Source organism: Doryrhamphus excisus, linkage group LG5, assembly GCF_037039965.1.
Source record: "Doryrhamphus excisus strain RoL-2023G ecotype Guam linkage group LG5, RoL_Dexc_Guam_v1.1, whole genome shotgun sequence".
NCBI classification, from domain to species: domain Eukaryota; kingdom Metazoa; phylum Chordata; class Actinopteri; order Syngnathiformes; family Syngnathidae; genus Doryrhamphus; species Doryrhamphus excisus.
The window spans coordinates 19,766,562-19,781,022 of record NC_136361.1 but is presented as its reverse complement, the minus strand read 5'-3'; the positions used below and the strand labels follow the sequence as shown (position 1 = coordinate 19,781,022).

The window sequence follows — 14,461 nt, the reverse complement described above, 5'->3', positions numbered from 1 at the left end:
ATTTCAACTTTAATTCATTTGAGTGTTAAAAATTTGTTTTGTGTCTTTTCTTTGCAGAAAATGTTACTGCTGCTATCCAGATGGTAAAAAGAAATATTTTTGTTTCATGTTTGCATCTAGAACACTGTTGATGACTCAATTGTCTTTTTTTCTTTACATAAAATTGCATGTAAGTTATCATTTGTGCTAATTTTAGTAAGTTCTCAATTGCCAATGTGTGATGGGAGGGGTGCTTACGCTTAATAAGTTAAGTGAATTATTTTGATGAAATTTTAAATTAAAAAAAAGAATCAAGTTTATTTTTCTAGTCTAATCATAATTAAGGCGCTTTTACTTGCCTCGCTACGAGGTTGTGCTTTATTTTTTCCTACAGCATTTTAAATCATCATAGGCAAATGATATGCAAACTAGACGATGACGTCATTTAGCAACGTGTACGACAGCCAATAGCTACTTTTCTTACTGAAAAGTTCGCAACAGTGGTAAGAGGGCATCGTTACTCGTCCAGTCAAAGCCATATGAGGTGAACCTGCCTCGCTCGAGTGGCCGTCACACTTGGTACATTGTCTTACGATGATCTCCGCTAGCTAGCTTATTATTTAAAGACTTGTCCATTTAGCTTGGTTAGGTTAGTCTAGTCTTAGATTGGTTTGTAGGCAGTAGAGTAGGGACGCATTTTATTGTTTCCGTCATGGCAAAGTCGTTCCACTATTTTTAGCTAGCACTGCAAGCTAGGTAGGCTAATAGGGGCGGGCTTCATTGTAAATCATTGGCTAGCTCCATTAGCAACTCGCATGGAACAGTGGAGGGACATGGCCTTCCAGCAGGCCAAGCTGATGGGAAATCGCCTGAATGAGTTGTTGTCCAAAGGTCTGGAATTTCTGCGTACCGAGCTCGGAGTGGATCTAGCGCTGAAGCCTGAGCTCATTCCGTCATGGGCTATCCTCTTAGCGGCAAGCACCGGCTTGGTGCTGATGCTCGCTCTATGGGCCTCGATGTGTAGGGCTCTCTTCTTCAAGAAGCGGCCTGCTGTCACCGTCGTGGACGACAGCGTCGAAGTAAAACGAGTCGCCAGCAAGGCAGTTAAATCAGAGGAGCCGAAAAAGAAGAAGAAAAAGGTGGAAAAGGCACGTAAATGAAACCACACGAAACATGTAATGAAAACTGTACATAAGCTAGGCTAACTGCTAAGCTAATGCTTGAAAGCTAGACTACGATAGGTGACTGGTGTTAAAAATGTATATAATAATTTTGCAGTACATTTGCTGAAACGTATTTTGTCAATCTGTATTTTTTTAGAAAGCCCAGCCGAATGGGCGAGCTGTTGAATTCCAGGAAGAGCATGCTATAGTTGCAGAAGAGAGAGTGCCACATCACCAGCCACTTCCTGTGCAAACCCAGAGGGAAAAGATTATAGAGGTAATATGAGCAACATTTGTCTTATCACGCTAGCTTAAACCCCAGGATGGTGTGTTCAAGTACTTTGGATTCCTTTGTTTAACTTGATGTAGTTTTTCCAGTTGGCATTATTTGACAGTTGGACTACTGCCGAACACCACATTCTAATTTTTGGTGTATACGAGTTGATGATAAATGAATAAAGCCTTTGGAGAGCTACTTGGAAAGTGGTTCGGAGCTCTGTGGACCCACAGCGTGTCTAGCATTTCCTGGCGAGAGTGCTTTGCTTCCTGACTTACCAGCCATGTTCATTAAAAAACAACCGGTATGAAATACCGTTGACAAATGAAAATATTTATCCCTTGCTGGGAGTCACCTACTCCAACCACGTCTGCCTGAGCTTGCCTTATAGAAAGATTTCCGGGGAGCCATAAAGTACATACATTAGAGTACTGTTCAACACCACTACAAGCGCAATATTCATCATTGCCAATCAAAGTGGAGCATGATCTCTGCAAAGTTTGGTTTGAGGAGGTGTTCTCTTGTTTTGGTCAGTGAGTGTATTATAGAGGTCCTGTAAAGCCAAACTCAGGAGGGGCGGGAGGGTGAGAACCCTCTCCTGTGTCACTGTCACACATCCGTGATGTAACCACAGCAGCTGCCGGTGTTGGGTTACCAGGGCCTCAGACTGCGACTAAATGGTTGCATTTTGCGACTAAAATATGAAACATTGCGGTTGAATTTTTCCATGCAACCAGATAAAAATACGTGAACATATTGAGTTGACAGGGATGTCCCTTTATTACAGTGAGAATGAAAAATAGTCTGAAATGTCACAGTTTGTCACAGTCTGTGAATGCCTGTCAATGCATGTTTTGTGATTTTCTCAGTTCATGTTCTGCTGGTTGTTGGAAAACGTTAGTTGTTACTTGTCTAATCACTTGAGTAGCTCACCAAGGAATATTTGCTTAAACTCTTAGTATTTATTATAAGTGGTTGACATGTTTGCCACACAGTCAGAAGATCTGAGTTTGAATATCTGTTGGGCATCTCTGTGCGGAGTTGTAATTATGTGAGTTTTTCCCCAAAATATGCATGTGAGTTCTCAGGTCTTAGATAAGATAAAGGGTGTTCCTAATACGAATAAAGCACTGTTAGCAGATGCTGGATGACGCCTGGTCACGTGGTATAGCAATTCATTCAATACTACTTCCTTGATAGCACAAAGCCACATAAACCTTTTTCCAAATGGTCGTAAGAATCAGGATGCAATTATCAGTATTGGTTTCTGGACTTATTAATAGATCTAGCTTGAGTATGCTTATCTGATTGACTACCTGCTGAAGCATTTATATCTGCTGCTCATGTTCTAGGCCAAGAAGTCCAAGAAGAAAGCCAAACAGACAGTGAAGGAGACTGTGACAGCCACTGGAAAGGAGCCAGAGGAAGGTAAAACGTGAAGTCGCATTCATATTAATGTTTGTTTACTGCGGTCCGGTAGAGTTAGCCAGGTTGTCGTCATTGTTTTTAATTGCACCATTTTTATCATTGTCTATCTCTTACTTTCTAATGACTAGTGATGGATCCTGCAACATTGATGGCGCTTTGTTTTTAATTGCACATTGTTTTGCACTCAGCTTCGTCTTTTTCCGACTTGAACGAAAAATACAGCCACATGACCAACATCACCTTGCTAAACATGCCAGCACTCGCACTTTTTGGGATTTTGACGAAAAAATAGAAGTGGTGCTGCTGGATGCATAGATTTTAAATGCCGGCCGATACAATCAGATGCTGTTTTTTTCCCTGATATCTGGTCGATGTCAAATATCATTAACAGATTGGGACACTCCTAATACTAATATTTTAATTTGAGATCATAATTAGTGTCTGATTAGTTTTTAATATTGGTTAAAACGATTATTAAAATCATTACAACTTATGGGATATGTACACTTGTTGCAATTTTTATTATTATGATTGTAGTTTGCTTTGGTGTACTGAGTCATATTCATCCTATTTGTTGCAGGATTTGAATTTCATACCTATTTGTTTTTAAGGTGTGCATATCAAGCTAACCTAATAAAATAATTCTATGGCAGACGGCTTCTGAGTGCTACACAATAAGCATTACTGTCTATTTAGAAATAAATGTAATTACATGTATTTTTTAATTGATAACAAGTCTAAGCCGTCTATTTCATCATCCAACCAAATCCAAAAATCCCTAATCTTACAATAAGCTCTTTTGTTTTCTTGCAACTAATTACACATTGCGTTCAACTTCCTTTTCCAGGCACATGGGAGACCAAGGTCAGTAACAAGGAGAAACGTGAGCAACGTAAGAAGGACAAGAGTTCCAGCGATGGCTCGGCCAGTCCTGGAGGGATTGGCATGCCTGCAAGTGGTCCTCCAGAGCAGCGTAAGCCCCCAGGAGCTCCTCCACCTGCCAACCAAAAGAAGAAGAAAGGTGCGTATTTTCAGTAAAGGTGGGCTGCTTTCAGTGGGGAAGAAAACCCTACAGTTTTCAAGAAAATGACCTTTTTACTTTAATTTGGATCTTTTATTTTGAAGTGCCTGTTGTTGCTGTAATTGGCTATAAATCACATCAAGAGAATATTTTTCTCTAAAGCTGTAGGTTGAAACATTTTGCAGACTAATGTATATATATATTTTAAACCCTTTTGTCCCCCCCCCAGGAGAGTCTTCAAAAGTGAAAGCGGAGAAGGTTGATGCTATTGTTTCTCAAGGTAATTAATTACCAGTAGAAACAGCTTTAACACCGATACCTCCTCGGGATCCATGCTGTTATGAAGCGTTTCTTTTGTTGATATCAGATGACAGGAGTGACATTGCATTGGTGGCAGCTAGCGATGTGACCGACGGTCAAGCAGTGAAGGCAGTCACGGTTCCTTCCCACGCTGTTGTGCCAAAGATGCAAGGTCCTTGGACCACCACGAGAGAAGCAACACCGAGTGTCGCAGCCCCACTGTGGAGGGCAGATATTGACGGTATTGAAAGAGATTCCACCTCTATCACTAGTACTATATTAGTCTGTTGTATCTACCTAGCTATGGATGCAAGTCAGAATTGAACAGTCTGTCTTCCTATAAGAAATCAAAATGTCAAGAATCCATTCTATACGTTTGCCATAATAAAAGGTTCACTGTATTATGTTAATAAACATGAGAAATTAATAATCTATAGCTTTTACGAGCAAAAATCTGAAGTTGTGTAAGATTTTTTTTTTAGGCATTGTCTTTTCGCCCCCTCTAGATTCTTGGACTGTGATTGACAGGGTTCCACCTGATCTGAATCTGATGTCCTTTACTAAACTGGGTGTTGGCGGTGCCGGTAAGTACAGCGTGGTTCAAGTCTTTCCCATCGTTGGAGGGCAAAACATGACATAGTGTATTGTGTGTTTAGAGCCCCAGTTGGCTGATCATGTGCCGTGGCTCAGTCAGCCCAAAGTGGATGATGAGTGGTCTGGATTCAGTAAGAATTCCAACTAAGCCATTTCCCATCATTCACTTCTTTTTTTTAGTCATATCCGAGACTTGTTTTCGCTACAAACTTGTGTTTTTATTAAAGCTTTGTGTTTTCAGATGGCGGTTCAATGGATCCCAGCTCGGACTGGAATGCCCCTTCTGAAGTCTGGGGCAACTATGAAGAGCCCACCCATGAGCCAGCTCCAGTTCAGGAGCAACATGAGCCCGCTAAGCCTAATCTGCTGACTGCATCTCCTGTAAGTAACACCTCTAGTAGGCACATAGAACATTGTAAAGCAGCAAAACATACAATTAGGTCTGTCATGATAACACATTTTTGTAGGCTTGTACGGTTAAAAAAACAGTTAATAAGATTATCATTCAAATATTATTGTCAGGTCACATTTGAGTCCTTAGATGGTACTCGAGTGTAGTGTGCCTGTGCGAGGCTTACCATATTCGCTATGGTCAAAAGAACTACACGCACACAGCAACACAGTAGGTGGATAAAAACAGACTACTGCACTACCTGCGTATAATGTAGAATATTAACCAACTACCATGTGAGCTCTAACATGTTCTTTCCAGCCTTTTTTTTGCAACTCTACAGCAAATCACTCAGAAACAAGAAGTACTCCCAGCGACGCTACATTATAAGGATTGATTGAACACTTCAATAACATCTTCACACTGCTATGTAGTGTATTGTTAAACAATGGGCGCATGTGTTTATGTATGCATGGAAGGATGGCGCATGTAATGTGATGCCTCTTCATGCATGTTTGTCAGGACGATGATGAAAATGAGAAGGACAGTGGAGACACGGCGGCTGATGGAGCAGCTAAAACAAAAAAGAAGAGGAAGAAAAAGAAAAAGGCAGCTGAGGAAGGTGGAACGACAGGCCAGGTAACTGCAGAGGAAAATATTTTTCACATGTTCTCATGTTACGTGGATCACCTGAATCTGTCGATTTATGGTACAAATCCTATAACAGAACTGTTTGCTTTAATATGCATTTCAAAGTTGATACTTATTATTAATATTTCTCCACTGTATCTGACTTAGGTTGAAGTGCCAGAGATGAAGGCAGAACATTCAGCCCAGCTGAAGAAGCAGCAGCAGCTTCCTGTTCAGGTACCTTCTGCTGCTGTCCAGCCTGCGAAAGCAGCTGCTGCTGAGGTCGGTGAAACAAACAATCGAACGCCCAGATTAATCTTTGAAACACAACTTTTTAATTGTTATTAACTGATGCCTGTTGTTGCTTTTAGTCGAGATTGGAGAGAACAGTGAAGGAAAATGTATCTCAGAAACCTCTTGCCACACAAGTGCCACCCAAGCTACCTGAGGGACAAGCCACTGCTCCGACCAACGTTCCTTCTACAACACAACAACGTGAGTATAATAACTGATGAGAATTATGGAAAAAAAATAGACGTTTATAGATGCTTTTCATTGTTTCAGAGAAATACAATTATTTGAAAACGACTAAACATTCTGGATTTTTTTTTTCCTCTTGCAGAAAAACTTGAAGAAAGCCAAGCAGCTAAGCCATCGAAGAAGAAGAAGGCAAGAAGAGAGACATGAGTCCATTTTTTTTGTAGTCCACCACATGCAAAAGACTTGATATCCTGATTATGCAACAACAAAACAACTCTGATCTGTGGTTGACTTAATGGATAAAATCCCGACTGAAAAATGAAAACCTTTTTACCGAGTCAGTCGTTGGGTCACGGGAACGTGAACGTCGAAGCAGCTGAATTTAATTTCATGCTTTGTGAATTAATTTTTAAACATGCTTTTGATACTCGTCTTGTAATTCCATAATTGAAATAAGTGAAGGAGCTAGTTAGTAGGAATGTAGATGTAAAGAAATGGTTGTATTGTTGTGGTGACGATGAGGTTACTCAGCATGACAACACTATGCCGAACTGGCCTTTCCTTTCCTTTCCCTTGTCACCCTTGATGATCCGGTCAGCATCATTGAGTGAAAAAGGGCCGGAGGACATTTTGTTTCAACTGTGTGTGTACATGTCTGTATTTTTCGTGATCTGTGAGATTACAGCAGACGAGGTCCATCTGGTTTAACTTGTCTGTCGTATGCTGTCAAGCCTTCCGATCCCTTCCGGTTTTTACTAAATATGACTGCTGATTGAAGATGCGCCCACGTCTTCAACCTCGTACAGACTTTCCAATTGTAGTTGATTCACAAATCTTGGACGTTTTTTTTTTTTTTTGTAAAAACTTGTTTAATAAAAGTAAAGCTAAAGCCATATGTAAAAACATCAACATTAACCTTGTGTTTCTCTTGTTTTATTGTGACTGTTTATAATAGCATATAGTAATATAATATTGTAGTATTTGACAATTTTACATTATGCCAGTTGCACTGGAAGACATTTCCATAAGCAGTCAAATGTTATACAGAATGCAATTTAAAGCTAGAAAGTGTAGAGATACTTTTATAGAAAAAGTAATTTTGGGTACCTATCGCCGAGTTTGCTGTTCTTTATTACAAGTAAACTGCAACCGGAAGAGTTGTACTGTAGATTTTCAATATAAAACAAGTCACCGTGTAAGCTCCGGAAGTGCGATGTTATAGTTTCAAACTAATCATGCGACATGACGAACATCTGTCCTGTAGTAATAAATATGATGTACATATGTAATCACAACAAATCGAATTAATTTGCGGATTGGTAATATGGGAATGTCCGTGAATATCCTCATTCATGCAGTTCATTGTATGCTCGGTATTAAGTTCATCTTAGCTGGGCTACTCAGGCTGTAAGGTATTGAAAACGACTATTTTCCCTCTGAAGAAGGCAAAAGTTTCTTTTTTTTAACCATTTTAAATGTACTGTGGGCTTCCAGTGGTGATACGGTATGTCAGGTTGTATCACATTACAATAATTCCAAGAACTAGGCGAATCTCTGATGGTGTTTTAATTTGAAAGCGGAAGTTGGTTTGACGCGGTGCTGGGTTTTAGTCTGCCCACGTCGATAAAGAACGAACAATTCACAGGCGGGCAGATAGTGTTCGCCAGTATCCATTGAGGGGCACACATTGTAAGGACGTTATTTCTGCTTTTAATGCTGCTTTAACCGCTAACAGGATGACGACATCCCCGTGGGACTACTGGTACTCCACAAGCTGCTGCTTGTGCTGTCATGTCCGCACAGGTACCATCATTCTGGGGGTCTGGTACATGGTAAGCATCTCCTCCGTATATACACATTTTTTAGACATATTTCATATGAATTAGATATTACCATAAATGTATTCTAATGAAGTACTAGCATTCCTAACACATTGGCTTCACCTTATGACCTCACCTGCCTAAGCCTATTCTAAAAGCCTGCTTCCCTGCTGTGGATTCGAACCCAGGGCATCTTGGGAATCAGAGTCGAGAGTGCTAGACGTCGAGCTAAAAGCCAGGAGTTTCAAATCGCATCTGTTAAAAAATGTTTTTTTTGTATACAATGTGATGGATTTCCCAGTGTGTGATGATAATGGAGAGGCTAAGCAACACCAAACACTCAACATGGAAAGATTCTGTCCCTCTTATGAATAACTTAGGTCTCTGCAGGTAGCATCCGGGTTTAGTTTCAGGCTGCCGGAGAATTTTCCATTACCACCACTTGATCACACAGGTAATTTGCATCCTCAGTCATATGAGTTTTGGAGGGTTGTTTTGGTTAGTGTAGTTCTCTTTACAAATTATGTACATCTCCATAACTTGACATTTTTTTGTTAGTTGAACACTTTGATGATTATGATTAGGAATCAACCATCAGATAATTAACAATGGGAGCTACTGTACACACCAAAACATTCACAATTAAGTCTTTTTGGATTACATGATACGTCTTCGAGTTTTAGCTCTGAATGGGTTATGGCCACAACGGTGTTATTATTTTGATTCTCATGATTAGGATCATTATTTTATGATTATCTTGCCTGTTTTGAGATAATTCAAACTTCAAACAATTCAAAATTCAAACAATTAAAGCCTGTTGTTCCAGTGATCAAGTCCAGTGTTTGTTTGTTTCAGTATTAAAAAAACATTACTGACATCTAGTGACCAGGTCAGGATACTGCAAATAAAAATGTGAATGTGTCTTCTGAATGACTTAAATTTTATTTTAGTTTGTAGTGGTACGTTACCCCGGAATGATCGATAGGGGAGGGGTTGCCACCCGCAAGGGTGGGCACAAGGGAAGGGGGTTTTCCGCTTCCTGTTGTGCCCACCCTTCCGGGTGGCAACCCCTCCTCTATCGATCGTTCCGGGGTGAATTATGTCCCGGTAACATGTCCCTGTATTATTTAGTTATTTTAATTTATTTGTTCTGCTTGAAATTTTTTTTTTCATATTCAACCACAAAAAACATAATTTATTAATATATTTTTGAAAAAGTGAAGCCGCAAAATTCGAACTATGATATAGCGAGAAATAGCAGATATGCATTGTGCATGATATTATTTGTTTTGTCTGTAAAATCCATTCTTTTATTACTCATAATACACCGCCGCATATTATTATGGTGTGTTCACTGACAGCTGTTTGAACTTGAAATCCTGATCCTGTATAAGAGTTGAAGTTCATTTTCTAAACTGCCGTCCTCCTTCTCCGTATTGTTTGTCTTATCTGCCCATATGTCCTGTGTCCCTAAGCTCATCAACGCTGTGGTCTTACTCATCCTGCTCACAGCGCTCGGTGATCCTGAGCAGTACCACCTGACCAGTGCTGAGTTGGCTAATGACTTGGACGTCATGGATGATGCCAGTAAGTAAGCATAGCCTTCAAACAGGACATGATTACTAAATAGTGTTGAACTGATGTGTTATTGTTGTCAATGAAATACATAGAAGGCACATACACATGTTATTTTTAACAGTTGGAGCAGGTGTGCACAGGAATAGTCTGGCAGGTGGGACGCAGTGAGAGTCACGGTTAGCCTTTTTTGGCCTACTTTTGAGGGATTAAACTTTGCTGCAAGTTGGCCCAGCCACACCTTTTAACGACAATGAATGATAGATACGGGAAGGGACTCTGCCTTAAAGGAAAACTGCATTTACGTGAAACATGAACACATATGGTGGCCACAAATATTTCAATATTGAACAAAGCAAAATTTTTTTCTCTATCAGAAATCACTCCACACTCTTTATTGCTCTCTGGTTCCACCATATCTTACTTATTGTGTGGAAATATGGGGTAATAACTATAAAAGCAATCTTCACTCACTAAATGTACTGCAAAAAAGGCCAGTAAGGATAATTAATATTGCCGCCTACAGAGAACATTCTAACTCCTCATTTCTACTTGCTGATATAGTTAATCTTCAAACAGCCAAAACAATGCATAAGGCTAAAAATAACCAATTACCTAAAATATCATCCAATACTTCTCTACAAGAGGAGAAATATGATATACATATCACTATATTGACACTTACTATGGTACCCATTATGTCATTGGATGGTCATATCACCTTGTACTTCGGTAAGTGAAAAAAAATGGAAAAAAAAAACTTAAACTATATTAGGAAAGCAGGAAGTGAACAAATGGAGGAACAGATGGAGGGGTAGGATTTAATAAGCTTTGCTTCTTCCTTCTCCTTTTGGACATGTGGAACTGTGAACTGATTATGTGATGCATTCAATTGTAATCTGATGCATGTTCAAATGAAATAAAACCATTACCATATTTCTTTACTTTTTCTGTGTGCTCTAACATAACTTTTAATAGCTGACCTGTATATTAACCGAGCTACAGTCATGTTAATTGTAGCAACTAACACCAAAATTGCTGGCTTGGATTTTGCACAAGCACACCCCATGGGTCCCCATGGGGTGTCATGATGTGGGCTACTTTTTCCTCTTCGTTGTAAGGTTCAGGTTGTGCAAGCTGGCTATACAAAAAATAGACACTAGCTCCAGACAGTGGATTAATTCAGTGAGTGAAGCCATCGTCACCACTCGGAGCAACATTCCCATTTAGCCTTCCGGAAATACTGTCATCAAGCATACCCAAAACAATTTTTGTGGCGAATAACAAGATTGGTGCAGCTACTCATTACTAAGTAATTGGTAACTATGATCTTGAGCTTTTAGTCAGCTGATGAACGCCTGTTCTAGTTTAATCATTGTTTGCAATACTAAATTTTATACTGATTTTTCGGGGGGTCTAACTCCGTTTTAGTCGACATACATCCAGCATACCGCCACGAAAATGGATGGTTGGTGAAAATACAAGATAAATAGGCAGCGGGTTGTGAACACTGATCCCTTCTGTTATGTTGTCTCTCTGTATATTTATTAATCAGCAAGTTACAGCATCTACATGTGGAGTTACAAACCTTACAAAAAAGAGTCATATATATATATGTATATATTTAAAAGTGTGCCTTGTCTCTGTGTTTCAGATATGTGCATCGGCTCAGCCATATCTCTGCTGATGATACTCATATGTGGGATGGCAACATATGGTGCATACAAGGTAAACTGAATAGTGTTTATAATTATTATTTTTTTACATTTGATTCCATTTGATGTTCTTTCTGGATAAAAAAAAAATGTCTTTCAGTTGCGTGCCGCCTGGATCATCCCGTTTTTCTGCTATCAGATCTTTGACTTTGCACTCAATACCCTCGTTGCTGTGAGCATTGTGGTCTATCCAAACACGATACAGGATTACCTGCAGCAGTTGGTAAGAAACATACATATTCACTGTTGTCATGTTTTAAAGTATAGTGCTCCGCTGTCATTTATATACGCTTTCTACCCTCTCCACTTGTAGCCTGACAATTTTCCCTACAAAGAGGAGATTGCAGCTCTCAGTAATGTGTGCATGGTCCTCGTCGTGCTGCTCTTCATCAGCTGTATTCTGGCTTTCAAGGTACGTTGTCTTGTACCTTGTTGTGTTCTATTTACTATTCATTGACAAAGTTTAAAGCTCATTTTATTTGGTGTTTTGGAGATGCTTTTCAGGTGTTCAGTGTAACTTGTGGTATCCTTGAACATCAATCCAACAGATGGATAGTGCTAAAGGAGTATAATGTGCATGTTGTTACACGCGTTGTTACATCAGAGGTCCTCAGAGGATAACATGACCTGATTTTATATTTTGGAACACAAGCCTTTGCATCCTGATGTTAAAAGTGCTGCCAGCTTACTGTGATTTGATTGTCATAATAATATATCTTTACATTTGGGTTTTGATGCTGTCATTTTACACCAGGCTTACCTGTTAGCATGCGTGTGGAACTGCTACAGATACGTGTGCAGCCGCGGCACTGCAGAGATCCTGCTCTATGTTACAACCAATGACACAACGGTAAGTCACCCCATAATAATACACATATAATTAAGTGGAATAATTAAGGAATAATTTCAAAGACAACATTTCACATCAATTCCAAAAGTCACTGTCAGGGCTGGCCGATGCGCCAGATGTTTGGACTGATACTGTTACATAAATAATGACTCATACATAAATAATAATAAACACTATTGTTGTTTTGCTGGCAGTGATAGCTACAGAGATATTCATTCATTTTCTACCGCTTATCCTCATGAGGATAGGCTGGAGCCTATCCCAGCTGACTTCGGGCGAGAGGCGGGGTACACCCTGGACTGGTCGCCAGCCAATCACAGGGCACATATAGACAAACAACCATTCACACTCACATTCATACCTATGGACAATTTGGAGTCGCCAATTAACCTAGAATGTTTTTGGAATGTGGGAGGAAACCGGAGTACCCGGAGAAAAGATGGCCGCGGGTGGAATTGAACTCGGGTCTCCTAGCTGTGAGGCCTGCGTGCTAACCACTTCTTCGCCGTGCAGCCTGGAGGAATATATCTAGCACAAAAATGTGGATTTGCATAATGTCATGTTTTACAAAAGTTAGCATGGGAGCACAAAAATTGGAAATATGTTTTTCAATGTCATTTCTCAAAGCAAAAATAACAACAATAGCATGTGTTTTGGTGTCACTGGCACTTTTTTTGGAAATTTGCCCATAATTCAACTCATAATTCCTAATGTGAAACATGGACACATACAGTATTCGTTCCCTTTCAGTGCATACTAGCACGAGAAAACGAGATAATATGAGCTAGCTAACAACAGACCTCATGGTATATTATTATTATAGCAGCTAACTTGAAAAACACGACATCTCGCTCTCAGTTTTACAACAAAGACTCAACAAAATGCTCGTTTAAATCATCAAAAATACTGCAAGATACTGTAACTATTAAATGTTATCATCATGTACGTGTTCATAACATGTATATCAAACCATGCAACGTTGTTAGAGGGCTTGGTAGTTGAAATAGATGTATCCCAATGATAGCATTGTAAGCTAAATCATATTAACCCGTTTTCATGCGTTATAATGCACAGAAAAGGGAAGGATTGTGAATGATGGGAGGCTGGTGTGCTGAAGTAACAGCAGTACCGCAGGCAGCCAGAAGATGGCAGCAGAGTGCGCCCATGACAGTCTCCATTTGCTACCATTAGATTTGTTAAACAATGACCTATTAGAGATTCTTAGTTTGTTCATTTAAAATTGTCCTTGTTTAACTTTAATCACACACAGTTCTCTCAATACACGTTCTGACACCCCCCCGGTTTGAAAACCAATGCCTCACGAGATTAGAATGGATTAGCTTTGTAAATAAATCTCATCATGTTATTGTTAGAAATGTATGCTCTGCCGGTCGTAATGGTGGAGTTGAGTCACAGTTATCGTTTAAAAGCTCATTCTGTGTCATTGTATCCCTATTTACAGGTGCTTCTTCCTCCTTATGATAACAGCGTGAGTGTTCCGACGAAACAAGGTACCCCTCCGTCCTTTTCCACAGTGACAGCATGAGAACATTTCCAAGATTCCCGACTTATATCCGATGTTTCTACAATCCATGTGCGTACCTCGCTGCCTCTTTAGTGTCCCTTAAACTCATTTGACACACATTTTGTATTACCAAAGCCATCAATCACACAGTACCGTTGTGTACATGGGATAACGTGACCTTATTTAACAATCATGACGTGATATGATATAACACTAGATGAAAGATATATTTTTAATAATGCTGTGTACTGTCTCCACTAGTGTCGGTACTTGTATGAGTGTAATGGTTGCCGTGTTTTGTTTCATCTTGTCTCTGCTTTTATTTATGCTGGGCTGCACCTTAAGATAGCACATTATTTGGACTAGTGGGAAACCAGTGGTGTTTTAAACTTACTGCAATGACATCATCAGTCCTATTTTCCCAAATGAAGTCTGCAGTATGGAAAAACACATATGCCTGTTTCTCCTGTTTACTGGAAAAACGTCCTGATGTGATGTGCAATCAAAGTGAAATATAAATCAATGTTTTCTTGCGCATTAAAACTCAAATTGAGATTTAAAATGGTTGTTTTTATTACTGTATATTTATACTTAATACATCACTGGGGTGGGGACTACTAAACACTGGAAACTGTAAGATATGATCATTGACTTTGCAAAGTGGTCATTGTGTGGTTGGAATTGTGATGATGATCGTGTCTTTCCATAAACCC

The 14,461-nt window shown here is 39.6% G+C and overlaps 2 protein-coding genes across 3 annotated transcripts; both read left to right on the top strand.

Moving 5' to 3' along the window:
* Positions 1–491: 491 nt before the first annotated feature.
* LOC131105276 (protein LYRIC-like) lies at positions 492–7,178 on the top strand. Of its 2 annotated transcripts, XM_078790872.1 has the most exons (13): positions 492–1,127; positions 1,300–1,419; positions 2,772–2,847; positions 3,695–3,868; positions 4,098–4,148; positions 4,236–4,409; positions 4,675–4,752; positions 4,825–4,893; positions 5,004–5,143; positions 5,676–5,792; positions 5,952–6,065; positions 6,155–6,278; positions 6,406–7,178. In XM_078790872.1, exons 1-13 carry the CDS (start codon positions 795–797, stop codon positions 6,468–6,470), a joined length of 1,635 nt encoding a protein of 544 aa, XP_078646998.1. In that variant the 5' UTR covers positions 492–794; the 3' UTR covers positions 6,471–7,178. The 2 variants fall into 2 exon arrangements, with proteins under 2 accessions (XP_078646998.1, XP_078646999.1); XM_078790873.1 differs by lacking the exon at positions 4,825–4,893.
* Positions 7,179–7,853: 675 nt separating this feature from the next.
* LOC131105112 (lysosomal-associated transmembrane protein 4B-like) lies at positions 7,854–14,292 on the top strand. The gene is made up of 7 exons (XM_058052885.2): positions 7,854–8,095; positions 9,559–9,670; positions 11,313–11,386; positions 11,474–11,596; positions 11,687–11,785; positions 12,128–12,223; positions 13,686–14,292. The coding sequence occupies exons 1-7, from the start codon at positions 8,000–8,002 to the stop codon at positions 13,767–13,769; spliced, it is 684 nt and encodes a 227-aa protein (XP_057908868.1). The 5' UTR covers positions 7,854–7,999; the 3' UTR covers positions 13,770–14,292.
* Positions 14,293–14,461: the final 169 nt, after the last annotated feature.